This window comes from Anopheles arabiensis, chromosome 2 (assembly GCF_016920715.1).
Source record: "Anopheles arabiensis isolate DONGOLA chromosome 2, AaraD3, whole genome shotgun sequence".
Taxonomy (NCBI): Eukaryota; Metazoa; Arthropoda; class Insecta; order Diptera; family Culicidae; genus Anopheles; species Anopheles arabiensis.
Genome location: NC_053517.1, coordinates 30,533,113 through 30,560,245, shown reverse-complemented (window position 1 = coordinate 30,560,245; position 27,133 = coordinate 30,533,113). Strand labels below are relative to the sequence as shown.

Below are 27,133 nucleotides of genomic sequence, written 5' to 3'. Positions count from 1 at the left end.
TAAAATAAAGATAGCATCGAGAGAGAGAGAGAGAAAAAAAAGAGAAAATGCGAGAAAGAGAGTAAGTGAGCACGCGTCTAACCTGAGCGTGAGATTTTGGTGGTATACGATTGTGGGAGAGGACTGTTTTTCTGCGTTGCGAGGATGGCATTAATTGTAGGTTTGCTTTGGTTTTCGGCTGTTCACGGGCACGCAAGCAAAATGCCACCCACCATTGCAGACGAGCGGTTGAAAAGTGTCTGGAATAATGCACAAAGGTTGTAAAGAATACAATTGATGCACACGAAATAAGAATCTCTTTCAAATCTCCTACAATTCAAGAATGACTTCTTCTACATTTTCGACAAACTTTCCTTGCAATTGTTCAATCCATTACAAACGGCACTACGCGTAGCAACAGACCATGGGTAAAAAACTGTATCCATTCAACGGGACCAACAACGACTGATGAGAGAAAGCGTGCCTGGCGAACGGGCTCTATCTCTCGCTCTCTCTCTCTCACACACACACACACACACACACACAAGACAAAAGAGCGGAGAAGCTCAACCCTGCTTCACTGCCAAATGTTGTCTGCCAGCGCAAACTGAGGCAACCGCTCTACTGGTCTGGTACTGAGAAGAGAAAACCAAAACGAGCGCCGAGAGTTTGTGCTGGACGGAGCAACCGTGTGCTGGCTTCAGTTCCGTTCCAACCGTCGTCGGGGTTCGTGCGGGTCCAAAACAACACCACCAGACGCACTGGGCTCGGCCGATCGATCCAAGCAGTCCTGTTGCGACGGTGTGTCCTTCGGGCTGTCGTGTGAAGGCAACGGGCTCCGATCCCCCTCGCAGCATCCGCAGCCAGCGAAGGGGAGCAATTACGCCACGGCCACGGTCCCGGTGCCAATAGTGCTAGAACAAGCAGTAGGAGAACAAGGCAGACGCGGCAGACACCAGGCGGAGTGCAATAATACCTGCTCAATCGAAAACGGTGGGACACGACGGAAGGCAAAATCACATCCCGCAAGGATTCTCGTTTTGCTGTGCAGTGTGTGTGTGTGTGTGTGAGGATTTGTATGCGGGAGTTACTGTGTGAGGTGTTTTTTTTGGTGAAGTGAAAAATAATAGATCCGTCTCCGTGGTCTCGAGGGTTGCCGTAACATAGCGGAAGAAATCCGATCCAAGCAACCAGCCAAGTGACCCAGTGGTTCGGCCGTGTTTTTATGTTCTACGAGCGGTGCGTACAAGTGAAAAGGCTTACCACTCCTTCACGGTGGAACGCTAATTGCTTTATTTGAAAGAAACACCTCAAGAGGGTCGGCAACAATTGCAAACGACAGCGGCACTGGAGTATCCAGTGAGTCCACGTTCGGAGTGCGCCCGCTGGAGAAGCTGTACGGGAAACCAAAAGGTAAAGGTTCTGCATCCCGAATGTTATGGGTGTGTGTGTGTCAGTGTGTGTGTGAAGGAGTTGTAAGTGTAGCCGTACGCAAGAAGGAGGCTGTACTTGTGTCAGACGACGAGCCCCATTCTGTTCGCGTAATGCGATGAAACTGGAACAGTGTTAATGGGTTGCGTAGGTGGAGGGAACGTAACACAGACAACGGGTTGCGTTATGCAAAAGCTTCCCAAGCAGCGAATTTCGCACAGGTATCGTTTGAACGCGCAGCGGAGACAACACTTTCTGCCCCAAAAGGATGTCTCCGAATAGTGGTGGTTATGCCACGGCGTGTGTAAGAAATTTTCCACACTCCATCTAGCGCCGATCTAGTAGCCCACTGTTCTGCACGGCACACTCTGTTGCGGCCCGTCTCCCATTTTGGCACGACCCGCAACCCGCACGGTTCACCAGACCGATGTTCCGATCGACACGGATCCATTCATTTTTTCTCGCTCCCCATTGCCCACGAACACAGCACGAACACAGCCACCGAAAGCAATCCGTCTCGTCGATTCCGTCAATCGATTTTCCGACGCCCCAACAACACTGTCTTTCCCTCGGTCCCTTCGCTCTAGCGCCATCTCTTTCCTTCGTGCACACCGCTTGCTAGAAGAGAAAAATGTAAACCCTCTCCTGTTACAGCTACATTTTGCACTTTTACAAAGCTTCCACCGTGCGGCAGGTGTATGGATCTTGCACCATGCAACAAACTCCCGCACCGCCGGGAGTACCCGGGGCCGTTCAACATTCTCGGCAGGGCTGTACATTCTATTCCCCTATGCTGTTTGAGCTTTTTTTGTTTGTTTCGTGTTTATTGCTCGCTCCCGTTCACTCACCAGCAAAACATACCTTGCCCACTTCAATTCAGGTTAGTTTTCCACCTTTTCTGTGTGAGTCACAGGGTTTGCATTTGCTGTTGCCTGCCACCCACGAGCGCCCCCAACCTGGTTTTGCCCAACCCGGCAAGCTGAAACACAACAGGAGCACATGATACGTTGATATGGGTGAAAAGTGGCACGAAAGGTACGAAAGGGGTGGGTGAAATTGCTGTGCGAGGAAAAGAGAAAAAGGAAGCAAGAAAAACAAAGAGAGAGAGAGAGAGAGAGAGAGAGAGAGAGAAAGGGAGCGTGGGAGTGAGAAAGAGAGCGATAAAAAAAATGAATCGCCTCAAACACACACACACACACACACACACACCTATAAACATCCATCTTTTGCTTTGTCTCACTCTCGCAGCGCTCTGTTTTCTTTCTCCATTTCGTTCTTTGTCTACTTTTTGCGCCTCCCTCACTGCCCCCGTCTCTCAAACCACTGTCCTCCTCACCACTCTCTTTTGTACGCAAAAAATGGGTTCTGGAAATCTTTCGCTCACCCTCGCCGAATCTCCTCCCCCGAACAGCAGCAACAACGAAAAAATCCCAAAAATACTCTTCGTTATTACAATTTCTTGGAAGCGTGTTTTTGTTTCGATTTTAGGTTAAGTTTACCGAATCGTGCCGCCTTGCCCGCTTGACTGCCTTCCCTTTCCTTTTCACCTTTTCGCATCCCTTCGCGTGCGTGTGCCGGTGGAGGTGCCTGGTAGCGCACGAGATGGGCCACCGGGCTAGGAGCAACAAACGGCTTCCCGCCCAGCGGGGTTTGTTCGGCTTCATGCCGCCGATGATGATTCACAAGTGCGGTGTCTTGCCGCAAGACTTTCTTCAACAAGTTTTACGCACTTTGCTGCGCTAGCTCGTGCCGGTTCGTTCGCCCCCGGGACACGCGCCGCATTCTCTTCAGACCCACTCGCTTTGATTTGATGTGTTAAATTCCGGGAAAATTCTTCGCCACGGCATTATATAACACGAGCTTTCGATTGGATTAATGTGTTGCTGTGTGTGTGTCTGCGTTTCACCGGTGCTGTCTTTCGCGCTCGGAAGTGTGTGTACAGAGAATTGTGCTGCGAGGCACTTTCCCCATTTTGCACAGTGTCAGAAACTGTGCTCCCTGTTCAGGTTGTTGATGCAAAAAAGAAAAACAAGCTGTTCAATTACACCACACACCAGTGGACGACGCTGGAAGTGCAAACATTTCGCAACCTCACGCCAGGGCGGATTAACGAACAGACGCGCTCGGAGGACGAGCAAGCAATCACATTCACAAACACGCTTTCTACCCTGCTCCATCTAGCAGCCTTCACCTCGGTTCCTCCCATTCCGGTTATGGAACTCCGTTTTATAAACAAAACAACAAAAAAAGAGGTGGCCAGGTCGTCACCGTCATGCCGGCAGTACCGGCACATGTTCGCACCGTGATCCAGCAGCGGTAGCAGCAGCTTTTGATGCGTGCGTCAAATCCTCCCATCTCCAAGATCGTTTCTCACACCGATCGTTTGTGTGTGGGTGTGTTTGGAGATCATGTTCTTGCGATATTTGCGCACTCACACACAAACAAACTTAAAAAATATGTGTGACCGGCATCCACATTGCCGGCATTTTCCTAACAACTAAAACCTTTTTCCCTTTCCGTTTGCAATTTATTAGCGTGATATGATGTGTAATTGCTTGATCTTTTCGACCCCACAGAAAAGGGATGACAAAGAAAGTGTGTGTGTGTGAGAGAGAGAAAGAAAAAGGATATGTGTATGTGCGCCTGGAAAAGAGAGGGAGAGAGCGATAGAAAGCATTAAAACGGGCGAGCACGTGCTCATTTGCGCTGGAATCTCAGCAAATCTCAGCAGGCGACGACGAAGTTGAACTGTCACCACTGCTGCTACGGGTGAAATGTACCAAGCACAATTTGTACTTCAAGGTTTTTGTTTGTTTGTGATTGCCTCTTTTCGAGCCGTTTGCACTCATATTACGCGCCCCATTTCGCGTTTAATGATTTTATTTATATGCAATACAGGGTTTTACAGGGGTTCTCATAGTTGTGAGACCCTTTCTTATGGGAAGTGAACTTCATATGTTGGAATTTGGACTCTATGGTACTCTTTTTGCACAGGCTCCATCGAAAATCCTATTGGATTTGTTCAACAAGGGTGCTGTAGTGTCCAATTCCCATTACATTAAGATTGCCCTTCATTGTGTAACTGAGGGAGATGGTTTTGGGAGTGGTGGCCCCCTTTTGGTGTATGAGAATGTGTACCCAATCCAAATCCTCCTCTCTCTCCCTGATTGCTTACCCCGTCATGCGCTCCACCGTGCGATCTTTGGTTATTCGATCCCCGAACCGATCGCTTTGTTTACGTGTGCAGTATGCAGAGAGCAGCATACAGCATCCACAAACCTCGTGCTACCATCAGTCTCTCTCTCTCTGTTTCCGCCTCTCTCTTTTCCTCTGCTGCTCTTTGCATCTTCATTACAATCTTTTTTGTTTAAGAAAAAAAGATCCCGCCTCCTGGTGCCGTCTTTATTCGCTCCCGGTTTTGGTTTGTTTAGTTTCAGCACCACCACCACCACCACCGCCACCACCACCAACAATTAATAGGCCGAGAAGGGAAGAGGGAAGGGAAGCCGCAAGACCGTGAAGTGGTACACAATGTCAAGTCGTGTTAGGTGTGTGTATGCAGTACATGTGTGTCGCTGGTATGAGTGTATGTTGCGCACGGTGGGGGTTGGGGACAGTCAGTGACGCAGTGCCTCGACCGCTAAAATCGTTTACCTACGTCAATCGCGAGGTGGGGGGAGGAGAACACGTCGAATCTCGCGCGCGCACACACCGCAGCACCGCACCGCATCGTCAGCACGGCAAAGAGTGTGCCATCGCCGTGTGTGTTTATTACGCGCAGCAGCAAGAAAGAAAGAAAGACGTCGAATAGGGGAGCAAACATTGCGCGCCCGCAGGTCCCCATACCCCCCCCCCCCTCATTCGCTCGCACTTGCTTTGGGCCACCCTTGTTCTATCTGCGACGGAGTGGAGGGGTACGTGTGTACATATTGAGTGGTGTTGCTTGCATGCGGTAAGCAAACCACCTCCACCGGCATCCACTCGTAGCCCCCCCCCTCATCTCCCCTCTCCACCCCCTTCAGTGCTGTTTGTACGGCGTGCTTACGTATGCGCGAGGGAGCCGCGCACACAGAGAGAGAGATAGAGAGAGCACGGAAGGAGAGCACGAATTACACGATGCAAGAGAGTGACGCCGGTTCACAAAACACAAAAACCACCACCGCTCTAGCAACCCCTTACCCAGACCGGGGGGGGGGACCCGCCTGCACACGCTGGTTTGCAAAGGTTTCGCGGTGTAGTTGGCGGGCTGCTTTGCGTTTGGCCGGTTGGGAAAGTAAGTTGCACGCCCGTCCAAGTCGTGTGGCCGCGTGCGCCTCCCTCACTGGTAGTGCTGCGTCTGGATTGTGCGTGCGTGTGTGTGTGTGCAGTGCTGTGTGTCTCTGTGTGATTGTGAATGACCTCAGCCTGCCAGTGGAGTTGGGGCCACGCTACATCACTGCTTAAAATCCACTTATCACAATCAAAAGTACATTTCACGTCGATAGGCAAAGGTGCTGGAGCAAAGCAACGAGGAGGAGAGAGCCGAAGGTGTACAGCGTGCATGAGTCGTGTCGCAAAAACACCGATGGGACGCGGGGTAATAAACACGCTCGCCAATATATTGTGTGCGGTGAGGGGGTTTTATTTTTGGATGGCACTACAAAAGAAAGCAAACGAACCTCAACAACAACAAAAAAAAAAATACAATTCTATGTTTTGCTCTCGTTTCCCTCTCACCAACACATACACACACACATGTCCGTCCGACTTCCGCGTCGGCCTGACATACCGGCCTCATGGTGGTTCCACAAAAACCGCCCGGTCACGCCACGTCAAATCGGGCCGACATCGGATCGATGGGAAGCGGTGACCGACGATGCCAGACGAATGAAACCAAAAGCAGTGGAACGGGTGGACGTATCTGGGGCGCAGGTTCCTTGCATACACACACACACACACCCTTCCCTCCCTTCCCTTCGCTGTAATCGATATTCGATCTTTTTGCGATGTGATGTCAAACGGCGAAAACTCATCCTCGAGTGGGTGCCATACATGCAGTGTGTGTGTGTGTGGTGTTTGGTTTTTGTTGTTGTTGCTGTTTTCTGGTGTCCACCCACGGTGTGGACACCATGGTGTTTGAGCCTGCTCGATGATATTGCCAGCGTCCTTCGGGCCTTCGCAACATCACCTTCATTGCGCGGTGTAGCACCGGGAAAGGAAAACGCGAAAAGGCAAACTAATTGCGAGTGGAATGGCAAAGAGGAGAAGACACAAAAAAACACAAACATATGAAAAGGAAGGTGCAGGAGAAAGCATCTGTACTGACGCAGAACATCACAGATCGCTCTAGATGGAAGACCGGCAGAACCGATTCGGGGTAGCCCGAGTAGAACGATCGTGCTGTTTGCCGGGGCGGACGGCAATTTGACGCAAATTCGGGCAAACACGGAGCGCGATATAAATCATGCCATGTGGTGTGGAGTGTGATGATGGTGGGCCAGAACAAAAAAAAAAAACACACACACACACACACCAGCTCGAGTGCCGGCTCTGTCCATTCCGGGGCATGTGTGGTTTGGATGATTTGTGTCAGTTTTTTTTGGGGGTTGGTTTTTGCTCCTGTTTTATTCCGGGTTCAAACGATTTCATTGCTCGATCTGTCGCTGGGCGCAAGATGGCCCAGTTGGAGTATGATTTATTGTAGGTTGTTGGTCCCGCTGCAAGCGATTTTCAATTAATCCGGACACTACTACTGCTACTACTACATCCGGATTGAACTGCATCTTCCTGTCCTGCCGGAACGACCTGTGGTATCTGGCCTTTTCGATACTACAAATTCCTGCTTTTGTTTTCGTTTGCGTTCACACAAGCTCGCTCCCTTGCGTTGTAATGTAACTCACCCATTCCCGTGTGTCTGTGTGTGTCGTACCCCACGATAAGATAACAAGATGGGAATGCTGCTCCCCGGTGGCAATCGTGGCTCTCTTCGTCCTCATCGTTCGTCGTTCTGTTGTTTCGGCCGGAGGGCAATTTTTGGAGTTGTTTGTGACTGTATTTACTTTTACTATCGCTCACTCGCGGTCGAGCGGGAACGACGCGGGGGCTCTGTGGTTGGGTTGGGTGCAACGGTGAGGCTCGGCCTGGTGAGAGTAAAAGTAAGCGTAATCGGTGTGATAAGACAGCGAAGGAAATATGCTATGCAGCGAGTGCGTGTGTGTGTGTGTGCGTTCATCTATTTTTACTTTGTATTTTTATGTGCCGGCCAATACAACGATACTCCTCACGGCCAGAGCATTCAATTCATCATGGTCCGTTTTGGGCCTTTTGGGTTTTTTTGTTTGGAGTGGCACGAAACTTAAAAGCAGAAACTGCGCACCTTCTCCGTGGAGCGATAAGAAGCGCGGTGGCACGCCAGTATGCAGACACATGGCTTGATTTTGTGCACTGTGGTGTTTACTATTGTGTTTTGTAATCTAATTGTGTGTTGTCTATCTAGATAGTAAGCAGTACGTTTGAGCAACGCGCATTTGAATACCTTTTGCTCATACGATTGAAAGCTTTGACACGCTACTGACCCTGAAGACTCCGGTTTACGGTACGAGCTGCTCGAGCTGCACTATCTCGTTGTTATATCTACAGTTGTTGTATTTTGAATAGCTTTTCATCGTGTATGTTTATGGACGTGCCGATCAGTTCCAGCGTTAACTGAGCTGTGAAATGATTTAATGATTTTATGAAGATTAAATAAATAATAATAATAATGATCCGATACTTATTATCGATTGAATAGCTCTTGATGGTCTGCAGCCAGAGCTTCGAGGTTCTCTTTCGCTGGAAAAGCTTATAGGAAAAGGCTCATTTGTATTCTAAGCAGCACTGTGAGCTTTGCGAACGGATATAAGTTTTCGATTTGGGAAAAGTTTAATTTGAAGTCGAGACAACTTCACAAAAAGTCTTTATCCTTTAAAAGACGTATGGTATATGTTTCGTTACACATAATCTTTTTCACAAAAACACTGCATTTTTCTAATTATTTATAAAAATATATGGATTTTTTTTTTCATAAATAGCAACATGTTTATGAAAAAACACTCAAACGATTCAAAAACACTTATTTGAAACATGAAAATTATTATCGATTAATAAACTGTTGTGCAACAAGAAGCGGGTTTAGAATGTTAATGCCCCATAGACAACTGTCGCATTGGACGACCCGATGGTCTAATTGTACACTCGCCCGCTTCTGCAAGGCGGGATGTGAATCGTATCCTAGCTATGGAATATGGATTTGCTCTCTTCCTACCTTATAAGGCGACAGAGGACAGGTGTCGTCGCTGTTGTGGAGCGTGTGTGGTGGATCGCCAACATCAAGACGATAAAGAAGAACACTCAACAGAGGAGCATATATGATTTGAAGTCACTAATTATAAAGGCCCACTGATAAGACAAAACGTGTGTCAACAAAACCACCAAGATTGCCGCTCTGTCATCTAAAAGCACAGAACACTAGACTTGTTGAGAGCGGTATGTGTACCGATAGCGTTTGTTTGCTCAAACGTTCACAATTTGAAGCTGTTGAGATTGTTATGTACTTTTAAGGAGTTTTTGAAACATTTTGTGGGATTTATTATTTGTTTCAAATGTGTGTTAACCAGGTTTCGCAAGCAGCTGTCCATATTCCATCTTAACTCGTTTTATATTTTCAAATTTCATGTTTCACTGGCCAAGTTTATATTAATATGTCATTCCTCTTTCTTCTCTCACTCTCCCCACAACGCCCTGCAGGTTAAATAATGGACCGCATCTGCAGTAGAGCAGTGGGCTACGCTTGAGATCGTCGCACAACTGCCAGCCTGCCAACAGCGGATTTAACGAAGCGGAAACGAGGGCCCGGATCAAGTTACCGAAAATTTTGCCAATTTGCCGCTCGTAAGGCTTCGTCGTCACCACCGCGGTGCGAGCGCAGTGAAAGTGCAGTCGAATCGATCGAGCCCATCTGGCGAGCCCCGCAGTGTACAACTACTACGTGCGACTGAACGGCCGACCGGAGCCCAAACACCCTATCCTACCGGGCCCCCTTCTCCCCCCCCCCCCATCCACCCCCCTTAGCATCTAGGAGCCTAGGAGCCGGAGATCGATGGGCGAATATGGCACACTGGACACGAACACCATTACCAGCAGTAGCAGTGCGTCCTCCGTTACGTCAATTCTGATGCCGATGCCAATGTCGATGGCAGCAGCAGCAGCAGCCCCACCCACCTCCTCCTCTTCCTCCTCTTCCGCGGCAGCAATGTCGGTGTCTGCCGCGGGCAAACCGTCGCCCTCCTGTCCCTCCTCGACCGGGGCGGCTCCGTCCGTCGCGATGGTACTGGCGGCAGCGGCCGCCGCAGCGACAGCCAACAACACTACAACGAACCAAATGCCGTGCAATCACGTCCAAACGTCCACCTCCTCGTCGTCGGTGGAATCTGACAGCTACCATTTCTACCATCACAAAACGGCCGGCCCGAACGGGGGCAGCAACGGGGTCGGAGCGGGGCCGGGCTCTGCCAGCGCCAGCCATCACGGTACCGGTGGCGGCGGTGGTGTCTCCAAGGGCAGTGGGAGAGCTGGGACAGGGCACGAACCTGCGTCATCGTCCGGCATGCCACGACCGTCGGCAGTGTCGGGCAGTAACGGGGGCGCCGGCAATGGTGGCGGCGGCAGCGGACAGCGGGTAAAGTGTAAGGATCCAATACGCGTCGGTTTCTATGAAATCGAGAAAACGATCGGCAAGGGCAACTTTGCCGTGGTTAAGCTGGCACGCCATCGAATTACCAAAAATGAGGTAAGTACCGCCACCGTCTTAGTCCGGTGGGTCTTCCCTACCAGTGGGTGGGGTATTCGGATACGTTGGGGTATATGAAGGGCGGGCTATGTGTGTGTGTGCGTCCTAAGACGGAAACAGTTTACAAACCGTCGTCGGCTTAAGTGAAAATACAGCCCCAGGACGAAACTCTTTGGGGACGTATTAATACCCTCCCGTTTGCTCCTGTCCTTGGATGTGTGTGTGTGGTTGTGTGTTTGCGTGCGCTCGTGTATTCGTCAGAAATTCAGCACACCGTGAGGTTTTTGCCGGCCCAACCTCTCTCGGAAAGCGGTTCCGACGGGCGGCAAACAACGAAACGACGGGTCCCTCTGGGCAGCTTAATAATGTGTGGCTTGCGCTGGGCCTGGCACAATGCTGCCGCCGCTGTCTCGCAAGACCATAAGCAAACCGAACATAATGTTCACCCGACAGGAAAATAGAAGAATGTAATTAGTTAGCCTATTTCGGGACATCGGGTAAGGTCAGCACGGGGGGATAAGGTTCGTGTCGGTTCCGGCGCATTTCTTGGTAGGAAGCTTGTTCTTCCGAGCAATCGAAACGAAGATGGATGGACCACTGTTGCCTGTTGCCTGCGCAAAGCGATGATGTAGAGCTACGTGGAAGTGAAGGTTGTTCGTGGACGCAGTGGGTGAAAGATAGCACACAAAACGGGAGATTATTTGGAACCGATGCAAAGTTCATCGCTGCTAGTCGCTCAACGGGATGGGTTTCTGAGCTGTACAACCTGATACTGTTGTCTCGGAAGTTTGTCTGCTACTTCGGAATAAGCTCCATTGAGAGGTTTCTTGGTAGGATAGTAGGAAGTGTCTGTGTGTCTTTTACCTCCCCAACTTCTGAAAAATATGAGCAACAATAGTCTGATGGTTTTTTTCTACTATTTCTACGCTTTCAGGTAGCAATTAAAATTATCGACAAATCCCAGCTGGATCCGGGCAACTTGCAGAAGGTTTATCGTGAGGTTGAAATTATGAAGCGCTTAGACCACCCGCACGTCATCAAGCTGTACCAGGTACTGTGTGTTTGTCCGATTCTGGCGAAAGGGGGGCAGACCCTCAGACGACATTAATATGCAACCGCGCGTACTACTTCTTTTTTTTGGCAGGTTATGGAGACCCAGAGCATGATTTACATAGTCTCGGAGTATGCTAGTCAGGGTGAAATTTTCGGTAAGTTCAGCGGGAAGGAGTTCAGGTGCTTAGCCATATTCGTTTGATGGTGCGGAATTCTAAACCTCTTGGCAACATTACCGGTCAAGTTACGACTGTTCGATAGTCGGTAGAGCTCATGAATTCGGTTTACCGATTCGAACACAAGATTGCTACTCCACCGGCCGCGGGGGAAACGGGCCAAAATGCAGATTTTGGTAGCATGTTTCATACCGGTTTAACGATCCATTACCCAAGTCGGCTGACATGCATAGTAATTAAGGTCAGGTTGAACTGGAGTCCACGACGTCTGGCTGACCTTTGTACGCTTTTCGGTGTTTCATTTTCGCCCAAGGCCTGTCACAATTATGGCTATATTAATCGTATTTAATTTTGTCCACCCTGCGTTTTACAGATTACATCGCAAAGTACGGACGACTTAATGAACGTGCTGCTAGGAATAAGTTTTGGCAGATCTTATCCGCCGTAGAATACTGTCACAATAAGGGCATAGTACACAGAGATCTTAAGGTAAGGTAGCTCTGGTGTGGATAAGCTAGTAAAATCGAACAAACCTTCAATGCCCTGTTCCTACCCACTCTGTTTCACAGGCTGAGAATCTATTGCTAGATTCCAAGATGGACATCAAAATAGCGGACTTTGGGTTTTCCAACTTTTACAAAAAGGGCGAACTGCTGGCCACCTGGTGCGGTTCGCCACCGTACGCCGCGCCGGAGGTGTTCGAGGGCAAGCGGTACACTGGGCCGGAGATTGACATATGGGTAGGTAGTGGGTTGGTTCTTTGTGCCTCACAGACTTTTAACGGTTCCCCTGTCTTACAGTCCCTGGGCGTTGTGCTGTACGTGCTGGTGTGCGGAGCGCTACCGTTCGATGGATCATCGCTTCAATCGCTGCGGGATCGTGTGCTGTCCGGCCGTTTTCGGATTCCATTTTTCATGAGCTCCGGTTAGTATAGTAGGCTTTACTTGTCAATGAGTTGGTATTGTCACGCTCTTTTTCTCTCTCTCTCTTCCCTGCACGCTCGCAAACAGATTGTGAATCGCTCATCCGTAAGATGCTGGTGCTGGATCCGTCACGCCGGTTCTCGATCGACCAGATCAAGCGGCACCGCTGGATGATGGTGGAAATCATCGACACGCCGAAGATTAGCAGCATCGTCATCAATGGGAGTGTGAGTGAAGTGAGCGCCCTCGAAACGGAACCGAACGAGCAGATACTGAAAATTATGCAAAACCTGGGCATCGACATTCTCAAGACGAGGGAAAGCTTAAAGGTGAGCCACCGTGCAGCGGACGCTTCCGGCCGCTTGCCAAGGGACGTAAATGATGCGTTTTCTTTCGATTTCGCAGCTTCACAGCTACGATCACTACACCGCATTCTATTTGCTGCTACTGGAAAGACTGAAGAGCCGCACAGTATCGCACGAGAACGCCACCACCGTCGCCGGTTGCATCGGTGGCGGCAAGTCGGGCATGCACGAGTCGCAGCGCCGCCGTCCAAGCAACGTGGCCGAACAGGCAATGCGCAAGCTCGCCATCAGTGCGCAGCACAAGTAAGGGTCGTTGTGTTCCATCTCGCTTACCCGCTCACGCTAATCCTAAACGTTCTGCGTTCCTCCCCATCCCATCTCTAGGAGCGACCAGCCGAGTTCGTCGCCTAAGCATCAGCAAGTCTCGTCCGGTTTGAACAATCACAGCTCGGAAACGCTGCACGGGCTGCTGTCGGCGGCACAGCAGGTCGGTTCGGGCGTGTCCCCCGCGCTGCCCGCGATGGCCCCCGGCATGATGCTGCTGCGCGATACGAGCATCCGCGAGCAGCAGCCGGTGCTGAAGGACAGCTCGTACTTCCGGGGCGTATCGTACACCTCCAGCTCGGGCTTTACCGATGCGTCGCTGTACCAGCTGGCGTCGTTGCGCGAGCGCGACTGCAGCTCCACATATCTGACCGGCACGGTCGGGCTGCTGCCGTCGTCGCTTTCCTCGAACGTGGCGGGCACGCTGGCAGCGGCGGCAGCTGGGGCGTCCTCGTCCAGCGCACGGGAGAGCAACTCCATTGTGCTGCGCGAATCGGGCATCCTGTCTAGCCGCATCTCCTCGAGCCGGCTCTTGTCCAGCAACATCGACAAGCGCATTCTGCAGCAAAGCACGGAAGATTGTCGGCGGCTACTGCAGCAGGTAAGTTCCATCTAAAAGGCTCCATGTGTCTTAAGTTAAAGGGGCCCCAGTAGTTTGATAAGCCCTGTGGTAGTGGCGTATGCGGGGAGGGAAGCACAAAAACGCGACCTAAGCAAAGAGGTTGACCAGTGTGTTAGCGCTAGCAGAGGCGAAGGAAAAGACTTAATAAAAGGAATAAAGCATCCTTTGGTATGATCATGATTTCTTCTGTTTGTTTTGTTGTTATGAGTTTTAAGCTTAAGGTCAGTTGGCATGCCGGGTATTGTTTTAGTGCAGTTGGTTCAGTCCTGTAGCCTCTCCATTAGATATCACCCGTAGCAGCAGCCAGTAGCACTGCAGGTAGTAGTAGCAGTAGCAGTAGTAGTAATAGTAGTAGCAGTAGGCAGCTTGCAACTCCTCCTTAGTACATAAGTGTCGCAGAGCGTGACCGTTGATTTGTGTGCTATCCCGTTCCCTTTAAAGGCACGTCCCGTATCGATGGGTGAATCGAATCGGTATACGAAACCACCGTCCCATTCGCCGGTGAACAGCGATCTCCACCAGACGGCTTCGCCGCAGCCGCCCTCCCAGTCGTCGCCGGCCCAGTCGTCCGCGGTGCCCCAGTCCCAGCGCTACTCGGACCCGCTGAATGGGTTCAGCAAGGACTACCTTACCAGCGCGTCATCGAACGCCGAAACGTCGATCACGGTGCCACCGTTCAAGGACTACCTGAACAACATGCAAACCTACTCGTACCTACAGCACTACGAGCCCAACCTGACCGTGGCGAGCTCGGTAGCGAGTGGCCATACACCACCGCCGGCGACGTCCATTACGGCGCAGTACAGCTCCAGCACGGACGAAGGGTGTGAAACCGATCTGGGAGGTAATTAGCGGGTTCGGTTGGGCGCATCGAAACGCTTCCGGTAATCTATTGCTTATACTGCTGTTCTTTGCTTTTCTTTTTTTTCTGCCCCACCAGACGAGGACGTACAGCAGTCGATCGACAAGTCCATTCAGCGGCTCAACTCGTTCGCCAGCTCCAGCTCGTCCAGCGGTGTCGTCACCAACATCCATCCGAAGAGCCTGAGCCAAAACCTAAGCTGCGACTCGTCGCGCAGCAACTTCTCCACCTTCGAAAGCTTGGATCTCAACCTGTCCGACTGTGCGGAGCTGGCGGGCAGCCTGCCGTCCTGCACCGCCACGACGGAAGCGTACGAAAGTGTGGCCAAAGATGAAGGTTAGTTGGTGCGGCCGACATATGAAATGGAGTTGTTTTTTTAACGATCCCATTTTACATTTTAGCAACGTTCCGTGCCGTCACTAGTGCGGCGTGCATCAATCAGCCGCAGTGCGTGTACGCCATGTCGGACAAGGTGGTCAGCTCGTTCCTGCGCGCCAACACGGTGTACCAGGACGTGCACAATGGGGACCATCGCAGTATTACCCGGTCGCCGGTCGATTTTCGGTAAGCGAGCGAAAACCGACACTAAATGAGCCGAGCGACTAATCCCAACCTTCTTTCCAGCGAGGGCCGCCGGGCGAGCGACGGGCTCGTGACGCAGGGGCTGGTGCACGCGTCGGACCACCCGCTCAACTCGCCGGTCGCGTTCAACAGCCAGCGGCTGAACGAGACGTGCAAGGCGAAGGGCGTGCTCGAGCTGCACCTGCTGCAGAAGGAGGCGGCCCAGCTGAAGGTGAAGTATCAGGCGAACGTGCCGCAGGACGAGATCAACGTGCGCCAGCTGCAGCACAGCCAGTTCCGGGTGAACCCGCTGGACGGGCTGCTGCTGAAGCCGCTGTCCGGCTCGGCGCACGGTAGCGCGTGCCTCGATCCGGCCAGCGGTGGCACCGCCACCGGCTACTACAACAAGGTGGCCGACTACGTGGCCCTGTCGCTCGGCGTGAAGGGTGGGTGTGCGGGGTCGGCCGGCGGGCAGCCCGAGCCGGCGCTCGGGAAGCTCGAGGCGGAGCAGCTGTTGCTGCGGGCTGGCGTCGCCCGCTCGGACCAGCTAAGTGCTGCCGCGGTACAGCAGCTGCAGCAGAAGCCGCCGCTCCAGCAGCAGCTGATGCAGCACCGGCTGCTGCAGCAGAAGCGCCAGATCCTGCAGAAGCAGGGCGCGATGGAGGCGGGCCTGAGCCGCCGGCAGATGCTGCGGCAGCACAGCTACAAGATCGCGCAGCAGACGCAAATCCTGCCGCCGCTGCCGTACGGCGAGATGGGCGAGCCGGGGGACGGGCCGGCCGGCGGGTATCCGACCCTGCAGTCCGTCCGCGAGACGGCCATCCTCGAGACGGAACCGGGCCAAACGCTCAAGGAGCAGCTCGAGCTGTACACGCACCTGCAAGCGCACCATTCGCATATGCATCACCAGCAACAGCAACATCAGCAGCAGCAGCACGGGCTTGGGGCAGGATCCCACCTGGGAGCGGACCGGGGAGCGCTTTGCTCCTGGAACACGCTGCCGAGCTCGATGAAGACGTGCCAGATCAGTGATGGAGCCCCGGCAACCGACAGCCCGTGGAATGTAGCCGCCCTCTACCATCAGGTACATACGACACAAAAGTAATCGATCGATGAGGTGCTCCAACAGCCTCGTCCATTAGCCACATCATACCATCATCCTGCCCCATGACCTGCGGGTGGGGCTTCGCTTTGGGTTAGCCGGGGGGGTTAGCATCACTCCCGCAAGCATCTTCGCACTCCGTTGCCTCGCATGACAGCCTGCGCTGGTGTGTGGGGACTTCCTGGCTATCGCTTAACGCTGCTACACGGTGACATCGGGAAGCGTAGACGGGAAACCCACATCCATCAATCATTGATCCACGCGTAGTACCCCGAAAGCTTTAGGGCTGGTGTTACGCTAACGATATATGCCTAAACTACCGAATGTAGATATAGCAGTGTGTGTGTGTGTATGTGTGTGTATATTTGTGTTTACATTATAGATCCTTCCCACGCTCCTTGCTAACAGTACGCCATAGTAGTAGTGAAATCGATCGTTTTGTTTGTTTTGTAACTGAAACTTATCGTCGTTTTAGATTGTAGTGGAAATGATACGTAATGCAATGCGCATACATGGTTCGTTCGTTCGTCATGTTCATTTGTTCGTTTGCATAACGTTGGAGGTTATTTTAGAAAATCATACCCGATAACATGGTAAAACAGTTCGAAATAAGCTTTTAACCGTCCTGCAAGTAATGTACTGAATACAACAGACAAGAGCTAAAGGTAAAATAAGAAGTTTAATGGATTAGGGCAACAACACTAAGCGCATATGTGATGCATGTTGTTTGACATAATCAGTAACAGCAGCAGACAGTGCCATCGCAGCTTTCCAAAGGATCTAGTAAATGAAAGTTTAAATTGGACAGGTTAGTCGGAAGGAGAAGCAACAGTGATAGTGGTTTTCCTCATTTGTCTGTTGTTATCTTAGATTTAATGCTACATATACATTGCTTTTTTACAGTTTATTTTCATTTAGTTGGTTCACACTGCACGAAACTCAACCTCCATTATCATTTTCTCGCTTAGCTAACTTGTTTTGTTCGTTCGTTGTGTTATGGTGTTAACAATGTTCTTCTTTTTGTGTTTTTTTTTCGTTAAATTTCTTAGAACGATGCACCCTTTTATGTTGTTTTGTTTTGTTTTTCATCAGTGCCAATAGGAAGCCTGTTCTAACTTCCCTAGAGTTAAGACTACCATTAGTAATTAGTTTGCTGTTTCTGTAGCTTTCGATGTGTGCAGACGTAAGCAGATGCCGTATCATGCTCATTAGAAATGAAACCCCGTGCTTCACAGTAAATAGTAAACAGTAACAGTAACTATAGGGTAGCATTAAAACCATCATTGCAAACATATAAGCTAAACCGCACACATACATACGCAAACATCCAATCAAGATCGGTCGAGTGAGTCGTGTTCGTTCGTGTATCGTCCCAACAGAATGTACCGCCGGCCGGGCCGCTGTATTCGCCGTCGCACTGGATCACGCCACACACGTCCTCGATCCAGCACTCGATGCAGCTACCACTAAGCGAAAGCCCCATACCGGAGCTGGCCGAACAGATGGAGTCCATTTGAGCGGAGAGTCGCGTTGCGCCCGACGACGGTGGCGACGAACGTTCAGTTGCTTACTAGCGCCACGTTGGTTGCGGTTGTACAATAGGAAGGATGAGGTGGCAACAGTATTCAGCACATGTCACCGTAGCTTGCCACAGAAAGGCTGTTCGTTGTATGCTGAAAGTATCATGGGATTAGCTATCATTAAAGCAAGTGCAGCGTTTGAAGATGTAAGCGGTAGAAGGTGTTGATGATTGCTCGCCTTTCCTTCGTTCGTTGCTGCCTAATGTTTCATCCCTAGCGTCGGGTTTTAAGCCGTTTGTAGCGTTTCAAAGCTATTTTTTTGCAGTACCAGCACGTCCCAGCACACTTAGGAGACGCATCGCCTGGCAGTTTGTTGAATACGGAACGAGAGGAAATAATTACTTGTAACAACGTCAACGAGACTGGCCATTGTCAATTGATATGAAATTGAAATAACGTAAGATTCGGTGGTAGAGAGAAGAGAGAGAAAACAAAACTCCGTAACGTAACAATTGCTACAGCAGTACGCAAACAATTACAATTACAATCATATACTCGCAGAAACCTCTTAACCTACCCGCCAGCACCGCCCAGCAAGAGCGTTAGCATGAATTTCGACGCTTCGGAAGATTGGGAAGAATTTTTTTTTAACGTGATAGTACGCGAACACTATTGTAAACTGCGACTGATTCATCTGTACGTAAGCGAAACAGGACACGGCGTGGCAGTCGTGTTAGGCGAACCCCAGTAGCAGGACCACACTTGATAGTGCAATCGCTATCAGGGACAAGCCGGGGGTGGTGTAGGCAGATTGGCACTGTTAGCGTGTAGCAATCGGAGGGTCTACTTGTACAGTGTGAAGTGATACTAAAAACAAACATCTAGTCGATAAAGGATTGATTTTCTACGGTGCCCCTCAACGGCTAGGCAAGCGTTTCCCGCAGTAGGAAAGTCAATTGAAGAGTTATGTTACGCTTACCGTTTGTTTCGATGTTGATTTAATTTTCGTTTTAGAAAATTTTACAAACGCTGCCATAAGAGAAATAATGCAAATTGTTGTTACACGCTCGATCCCACCCGAAACGTTACGTTTGTAAAGCGTTTGAAGCGGTGGCAGAGCGATGGATTGTGAATAGTGGATATAATATATTTGTTTTTATTTCCTGCCTTGGTTTATGATTTCCTGTTGCAGGGCATTCCGATAAGTTTAAACAACATAATCACAACACACACACACACTGCAGTTGGGAGAAGTATTACCGAGCTTTTTGTTTTGTTTAATTTCTATTATTACAATTATATTTTTATGATTTGAAGCAAGTCGTGAATCAAAGTTTACACATTAGATACATTCTATCAACCGATGACTGGAAGCGATTCATGAGGGTAACTGTAAGTCTTTTCCGAGGCAATAAGAGCTACACATTAGGCAACACATTAGCGAATAACGAACAACTGCCAAGCATTTACACACAAAAAGAAGAAGAAGAAAATACTGCAAGTGTATTCCTACACAATGGACCGAACATGAACGAAGTCATGGTTTATCGAACAATCTTCACTAAACGAATTGCCGCGAGTGTGTTTTGTAGAGCTTTATAGTAATACACAATCAGCACGGGAAATACTGAGTTCGAAGCGTTGTGACAGCTTGTAAGAATAATCGTTTTGGTGTTGGCTGCGTTCGGCACGTTCACAAACACGCAAACCGTACATCGAAACTCGGCCACGTCCACCCCAGCGGGAGCAGGGGATGATAGTTAGTGTTCATGGCCGATGTTGTGTATCTAATATCTAGCAGCGAATTTGATCATCATTTCATCATAATCATCATCTTCATCACCCATCCCAAACATTTACACATACCAGTGGTGCGGTGGCATCCGAAGCCAGTGAAGCAATGCAAAACAAATGAATGAACCAAGGGACCGGATATCGGTTTGATCGAAAGAAATTTAGTAACATTATTACTATCACTACTACTATTACTACTACTATTGCTACGACTACTACTACTACTACTATCACTATTATAACTAGTACCAGATACATTCTCATGTACAATAATTGCTCCGGGCATGTATGCAAACGATAATATCCACACAAACAAGAGAACGATGGAGAACAACCATGTAAAAAAACGATAAAGGTCAAACAGAGTACGGCAAGGGGAGCGGGAAAACCGCCCTGTATGATGGAAGGCACCAGTAGCAAACAACACAAACAATGGAAAAGCGCCAATTCTATATATCTAGTCATATCAATCGTACACACACACACAAACACACATATATAGAAGAATGCAGTTTGTATTCCACAGTAACATTTCATCATTCGATAGAACATATTTAGAGCGAGATAATAATGAAAGGAGATACAGAGAGAGAGAGAGAGATAGAGAGGGGAGAAGAAAGAGAGGTGGATAGAGATAGATGGCAATTTGAATAGATTTCGTGGTACACATTATGCCTAGTCCAAACGTGTAGCGTCGTCCATATAACTAGTCAAACTCTATGATACATTACCGTTGACGATGGAAGCAAGCAAAGCAAACCGAAAAACAATACACAATTTGAGGACGAAGATGATGAAACAAAAAAAAAACAACATGAAACTCCTGAAGGAAGGGGAGCGGAACAATAGTAAGTGCGTCAGGGAACAGGGCGCCCTCTAGCATCTAGAGTAGAGCAACCAATATGCAATCAATACTGACAACGAGAGTGAAACAATCGTTTGATAAGGATTTGCGTCACTGAAACTAATAACAAAAAAGCTAAAACAAACAAAACCCTTAATCAATCGTGAGTGCTGTGTATTGGGTGAAGAAGTTTTTCTAACATTCGTACCACTCGTTCCACTCGGAGGCGAACGGGGCGGGGTAGCGCTTATCTACAAGCGACCAGGCGCCTCCAGCACCAATCTACGAGCGACTAGGCGCCTCCATAAGGATTTGCTTTGCGCACCACCACGCTTTACGGGCGCGGTGACATCGACTCACACGAAGCTTAGTAATCAGCGTTGCCACAGCAACACACCCGGTGCACAGTATTTCGTGCCGTTAGTAAGTAGGGGGGAACGAATCGATTAGCGCGAATAGAATAGCAAACAATTTGAGCCGCACACAGGCGAATGCTACGGCATGTCGTCCGGTGTTGATGGCGTTTTTTGCGATTTAATCACAATAATTACAATGCATTCAATTACATTTTCTCCTACCAAAAAACTAAAACAAAAACAAAAAAAAAAACCTAGATGCAGATGATAGTAGTAGCGTGGCTGCACGAGTTTAGTGTGAAACCGGTACACCTAGTGAAATGAAATCGTACGGTAACTATTATTAAACGAAGTAAAATTACAGGAATCGTGTCTAGCAAAAATAAAACAATTTGTCCAACCTAGCAAATGGACGAGAGACGGTCACAAGACAAAGAAGGTAGCAAAATGTATTGCAAATGTAACTCTTTAGTGAAGCATTCAAACAAAAAAAAAACAACTTAGAAATTTGGTGGACTAGTCACATAGTAACAGCAAAGTATTATCATCTGTGGGATGTGGTGGTTTAGCAGAATGCAGCAAATGATACAATTAAACAACCAGATGTGCACCGAGTTTCCGCCATACAACTCACCGCGAGCGCATGGACTTTTCACACACTGTTGCGTAAATTGCATTCGCTACTCTATCGACTTACGCGTGTTTGTTTACCATTTTCCAAGCCGAAAAGTATTACCGGTGCGTGGCAAGTTTTGGTATGTTGCTTCGTCTTTGGAAGGCGAAGTGTCACAAAAGCGCTTGACCATCTTGATAGCGGACAAATGGTATAATGTATAGAATTGCACAAAAAAATGCGCGCTCCATCATTTTACAAGCTCTTGAATCTAACAATTCGAAACGCTTTGTTAAAAGAACCAACAAAACTAAAGCACACTCGCCTGCAGGGAATGACGCGCATTGGGAACGTGTGAGTGTGTGTGAAATTAGACTATTGTAGCGCGACCCTGGGCAAGTGGCAAAGTGAACTCAAAAAGGTGTGCAGAAACAAAAAAAAAACCATCACCTCCGGACATAAAATTCAATACAAGACACGTACAGCAGCAAAACCACGATCAACAACAACAACCCCAATAATCCCACTACAAACAGTCAATCGTTAGTGATAAAGGAAGGAGAATGGTGATGAAATTTGCTCTGGAATGGAAAATGGCTAGAGAGAAGGAACTAGACGCGAGATGAAGAAACAGACACTCAGATCGAAGGGGCAGTGTAACGGGGCAACCCCGGTAAGAAAAGATGTGCAGCATTAGGAATGAACATTAGAGAGCCATGGGGCGGGAGCAGCTAAGGAGAGCATCGTAATACAAATGGATGTGAACGAACACATATTGGTTATTTAGTAACATTACATTTACAGGAAACGAAAACAATAACATTATTAGACCGTGTTTGTAAGGAAAGCAGACAAGGAAAAAGGAAACATACAATTAAACCGTAGACTAGTTATAATTACTTGATATACATTTTTTCACAAGAAAATATACTTATAATCACGGACAAATAAAGAAATATTGTGAATGATACCGACGGCAAACGGTTGTGGTGGTTTCGATTCCGTTTGCTGTTTTCTTTCCACCGGCAAATTTACCGCAGATAGCGATTGGTTGTCTCATTTTTATTACCACTGGGTGTTTGGAGTACACTTTTATTTCGCTTACCATCATTGCCTTTCTCTATCACGTTCGAAAATTCCTGTATTCTTGTATATAACATCTAAAATTGTTAACAAAAAAGCTTTTGGAATCATTGTGTTTCAACGTTTCCGTGGCATTGTGTTTGTGTAATTTGGTTTGTTTCAAATGGTTTTACTTGTGGTGTATTGTTTGCTGGTAATTTTCGGAACAGAACGGAATGTAGATAGGACGATAAAGAACGCTACTAGGGTAAGGGTCGTAAAAGTTACACAAGCTAAAATAGTACCGACTGTTCACCCGTGAGATTCCTTTAAAAGAGCATTCGGGGCAGTATAATAATACCGTTCATGTTTACATTGCATTTGGCACGGCCGTTAAGTATGAATTACTTGAGCTAATGGTTACACATGGAGCTGCTCACAATAACCTAAACCCTACTTTACCAGCTGGTCTGTCTGTCATTCCACACACGCAAAGCAACTATTACCTAAGACAATGCACGAATAATACACAATTATTCCGTCGACATGTATATATCGTAAGAATAATAGCTAGACAAAAATTGGTGGTTTACCAGACACAGTTTTCTCACAGTATTGGGGGAGGGGCAGGTTACGAATGGGGAATGAGAGCATCAAATTCTCTCCTAAGGTAATGGGTTTGGAATGTGTATACATACATATATGTATCTAGCGGCCACTCCATCCAGTCGCATCGCCTACACAATGTTCATCTGTATCTTGATCACCACCGTATTATTGTCGGCAAATTTGGCCAAAATGTCCTTAATTTTGGCAAACTCCAAAAACCCAAACCCGCGCGGACTGATGTCCTGGTTTGGGCGGTGGAACGCAAGTATCTCCGGCTTCGACATGATCGTGTCGTGCTGCGACAGTTCCGGCGACCGTACGTTCAGCAGCGTTATCTTGATGCGTCCCTTGAACGGCCACTCGAGATGGTAATCGTTCTCCGACTGCATCAGATGGACGTGCAGCCCGATCGAATCCTTCGTGCGTGGCGACACGTTGATGCGGGCGCAAAACTTGTACCCGTGCGACGAGGTGTACGCTTCGCTGCTGTAAAACATACAGTTACTGTTTGCTACCATCGACTCGATTTTGTTCGAGAAATCGTCCAGTTTCCAGAGCAGCACGCCCCCGCTGTACCGCGGATCGACCTCCTGGTTGATTTTGGTCAGCTGAATCTCCTGCTTCGACAGCTTGATGCCGAGTATGTGTACCTCCTGCTCCAGTATGACGATGCGTTCGTACATCGAGCGAACCAGCTCGTTGGTGCTCATCTCCGGCACACTGTTTTTGGCCGGTGGATCCCAAAATTTATAGCGATCGTTGCTTCCCGTGTACGTCTCGAGCAGTAGCTGCAAATCGTGAATGGGGGAAATTCAAATTTAGCAACCGTCAAAGCTCTCACGCACGGATATTGCGCTACCTGTAAGTGCTGCTGACAGTCTGATGCAATGTGGGCGCTCATCGCAGCTTCATCCGGAGCAACAAACTTGCACTTTACCCGGGCAAACGGGCACGGTTGACTTTGCCGGGACATGGCGAACGGACACTGCCGCAGATGGGTATCGATGTCGGTGGGTGAAAGCTGCTCGCCGCAGCCACGCATCGAGTTCGGGCACGGCTTTTTGATTTGCGATATCTCACGGCGCGTGCAGTTGTCCGGAAAAATGTCACACTTGATGTCGAGCGGCTCGTTGTCCAGCGGGCAGTTGGAGTTTTTCTCACTGGAAAGAGCAGCACGGAACGGGTGATTTGTTAAATAGTAGCACATGAAGGGCACGCGTATTAGCTTGTGATAGTTACTTCAACCAATCCGTAATGCACTTCCGACAGAACCGATGGCCACATTTCGTGAGGATGGGCTCGTTCAGCCAGCAGTAGCAGATGGGGCACTCATACCGCGCTTCAAGGACGCCATCGTCAGCTTTAGCGGCACTCTGTAGAAAGATTGGAGGGAAAATACGATAAAACCAAATCATACCCTTTTCATCATCCCGCGAAGGGGGAGGGAGAGGTCGAACATAAAAACTAGGGGTCGCATAAACATGACTCATTCCGATACATCCGGGAGCACAGCCAGTGGGGGAAGGGCGCATTTCATCCACTATCTCGCGGTTCTGGTAAACGGGTTTTACATACCTGTAAACAGTTTTCCTCGGCGGATACTTCTCTTTTCACGGGTCTACTCATTTCTGATCATAACTAGTGCACGAAAATATTGAACCAAACAAAGCGATTTGTATATCTTCCGTTTGTCAACTATTTTGCTTCTGTTGTGAATGGTCGCACCAAGATGACTACAAAAGGTGTTCGAGAATGACGGTTGCTAATGTGAGCGATTCAAAACTGGTTTTACTTTTGAATCGATAAAATATGCATAAAAATGAACAGCTCTTTTCATTGATACTTTTAATATTTTCTGCGTGTGGTTGTTTTTGATTTGTGAAGTTAACATCGTTACCCAAAATGCAGATAAAAACTCGCCTCGTGCTCACCTCTACTCTAACTACCTTTTAAAGACTTGACAGAACTGTCACTGCGGACGTGTACAACATTTCCCGACATCGTTCGATCGCCCTCTGCCGCCTGTGGAAACTTCGTGCACAGATCGCATTTTATCAGCGATCTTTTCGTTCCATCGCAAGTGTTGGGAAGCAGGAACGTTTCACCATCTCTGTGTTTCACCTGTTAGTTTTATCTGCGTGGTACAGTAAAGTTGCATCAGAATGGCTTCCACACTAACGCCGGAGGAGAAGGAGCATCTCATCACCCGCAACCTGCAGGAGGTGCTGGGCCAGGATAATCTTCGCGCGGTCCTGAAGGAGCGCGATCTTAAGATATACTGGGGTACGGCCACGACTGGCAAACCACACATCGCTTACTTTGTCCCCATGTCCAAGGTGGCCGACTTTTTGAAAGCCGGCTGTGAGGTAAGTGAGCTCGTGTAAAACTCGCAGCCCCACCGTTGCATCAGGGGCCACGTTTTCTTCTACTATCACCTTCACTGCTCTTATCGCCCCTCCCAACCGATTGCAGGTAACGATCCTGTTTGCAGATCTGCACGCCTACCTGGACAACATGAAGGCGCCGTGGTCGCTGCTCAAGGAACGCACCAAGTACTACGAGGCGGTTATCAAGGCGATGCTTACCTCGCTCGGAGTGCCGCTGGACAAGCTGAAGTTCGTGTGCGGCACGGACTATCAGCTGTCGAAGGAGTACACGCTGGATGTGTACCGGTTGTCCTCGGTCGTGACGCAGCACGACGCCAAGAAGGCGGGAGCGGAGGTGGTGAAGCAGGTGGAGCATCCGCTGATGTCGGGCATCCTGTACCCGGGTCTGCAGGCGCTGGACGAGGAGTATCTGAAGGTGGACGCCCAGTTCGGTGGGGTGGATCAGCGCAAAATTTTCACCTTCGCCGAGAAATACCTGCCGCAGCTGGGTTACGCCAAGCGTATTCATCTTATGAATCCAATGATCCCGGGACTGGCCGGCGGCAAGATGTCGTCCAGTGAGGAGGACTCAAAAATCGACCTGCTCGACAGTGCGGCGAAGGTGAAGAGCAAGATCAAGAAAGCGTTCTGCGAGCCGGGCAACATTGAGGACAATGGACTGCTAAAGTTCGTGAAGCACGTCGTGTATCCGATGTTCAAGGAGGGAGAAGCATTCACGGTCCACCGCAAACCGGACTTTGGTGGCGATCTCGTGTTTGCCGAGTACGACCAGCTGGAAGCTTGCTTTGCCGCCCAGGAGCTGCACCCGGGCGACTTGAAGGCAGCCGTCGAAGTGTACATCAACCGGCTGCTGGAACCGATCCGCAAGTCGTTCGACACGGATTACTACCGCGAGCTGACCGAACGCGCCTATCCGGCACCGGTGAAGGTGCAGGCAGGAAAGCAGGCCGGTGGTGGTAAAGCGCAACCAGCAGCAGCAGCTGCCGGTGCGGGCACAAATGCTGCTGCGGCGGTCGGTGAAAATACACCCGACAAGCTGGAGCTGAAGGTCGGCCAGATCATGGACGCTGTGAAGCATCCGGACGCCGACAGTCTCTGCGTGCTGACGGTGGATATTGGTGGTGGTGAGCGGAAGGCGATCGTGAGCAATTTGATGGCTCACTACACGCTAGAGCAGCTGCGCGACCGGTTCGTGGTGGTGCTGACCAACATGAAGGCATCGAAAATTCGCGGCGTTGAAAGCGAAGGCTTGGTGCTGTATGCGGCAGGAGCGGAAAAGTGTGAAGCTTTGGCCGTTCCGGAGGGTTCGAAGGTGGGCGAACGCATCATTGTGGAAGGGTTCGACAATACGGGCAACCCCGTTCCGGCACTGAACCCGAAGAAGAAGGTGTGGGACAAGATTCAGGCGGAGCTGCACACCGGCACGGACGGACAGGCCCTGTGGAAGGAGTTTTCGCTGATGACGCTGAACGGGGATCGGGTAACGAGCACGCTGGCAGGATGTAGCATCAAGTAGACCCGTGGCTAAGAAGGAGAGAAGGGACCTCTGTGTTTACGATGGCATTTCGCGACCGCTGTTGCGCTTTGAGAGTCTTATTTTTTGGTGAACATTTTGTTGCAACATCATCTCCGTTAGAATGATTAAAACGCATGATTTACACTCATTTCATACTTTTGCAGAGAGTAATTTATTAAAGTCGGCATCGCAAATGATTCAAAACATAAATGTTGTTCTTTTTCATGGGATAGCGATTTTAGGAGAAATTCCATTTGAAAGAAAAGCGAAAATTAAATCAGCTAAATG

General features: G+C 49.3%; 3 protein-coding genes across 6 annotated transcripts; 2 read left to right on the top strand and 1 right to left on the bottom strand.

Annotated features, from left to right (window-relative positions):
* Positions 1–591: 591 nt before the first annotated feature.
* LOC120897143 (serine/threonine-protein kinase par-1) lies at positions 592–19,295 on the top strand. 4 transcript variants are annotated; one of them, XM_040301794.1, is made up of 15 exons: positions 592–1,392; positions 9,175–10,216; positions 11,151–11,267; positions 11,361–11,424; positions 11,819–11,934; positions 12,015–12,185; positions 12,246–12,369; positions 12,456–12,697; positions 12,774–12,976; positions 13,058–13,598; positions 14,061–14,463; positions 14,560–14,817; positions 14,883–15,045; positions 15,106–16,126; positions 17,524–19,295. In XM_040301794.1, exons 2-15 carry the CDS (start codon positions 9,527–9,529, stop codon positions 17,659–17,661), a joined length of 4,251 nt encoding a protein of 1,416 aa, XP_040157728.1. In that variant the 5' UTR covers positions 592–1,392; positions 9,175–9,526; the 3' UTR covers positions 17,662–19,295. The 4 variants fall into 4 exon arrangements, with proteins under 4 accessions (XP_040157728.1, XP_040157732.1, XP_040157729.1 ...); XM_040301798.1 differs by lacking the exon at positions 592–1,392 and adding an exon at positions 5,601–5,683; XM_040301795.1 differs by lacking the exon at positions 592–1,392 and adding an exon at positions 5,761–5,986.
* Positions 19,296–22,318: 3,023 nt separating this feature from the next.
* On the bottom strand, positions 22,319–24,660 carry LOC120897145 (TNF receptor-associated factor 3). Its single transcript, XM_040301800.1, has 4 exons — positions 24,518–24,660; positions 24,182–24,315; positions 23,802–24,102; positions 22,319–23,730 (listed from the first exon to the last, which is right to left on the bottom strand). Exons 1-4 carry the CDS (start codon positions 24,566–24,568, stop codon positions 23,071–23,073), a joined length of 1,146 nt encoding a protein of 381 aa, XP_040157734.1. The 5' UTR covers positions 24,569–24,660; the 3' UTR covers positions 22,319–23,070.
* Positions 24,661–24,916: 256 nt separating this feature from the next.
* Positions 24,917–27,055, top strand: LOC120898436 (tyrosine--tRNA ligase, cytoplasmic). Its single transcript, XM_040304283.1, has 2 exons — positions 24,917–25,308; positions 25,415–27,055. The coding sequence occupies exons 1-2, from the start codon at positions 25,105–25,107 to the stop codon at positions 26,843–26,845; spliced, it is 1,635 nt and encodes a 544-aa protein (XP_040160217.1). The 5' UTR covers positions 24,917–25,104; the 3' UTR covers positions 26,846–27,055.
* The last annotated feature ends 78 nt before the right edge of the window (positions 27,056–27,133 follow it).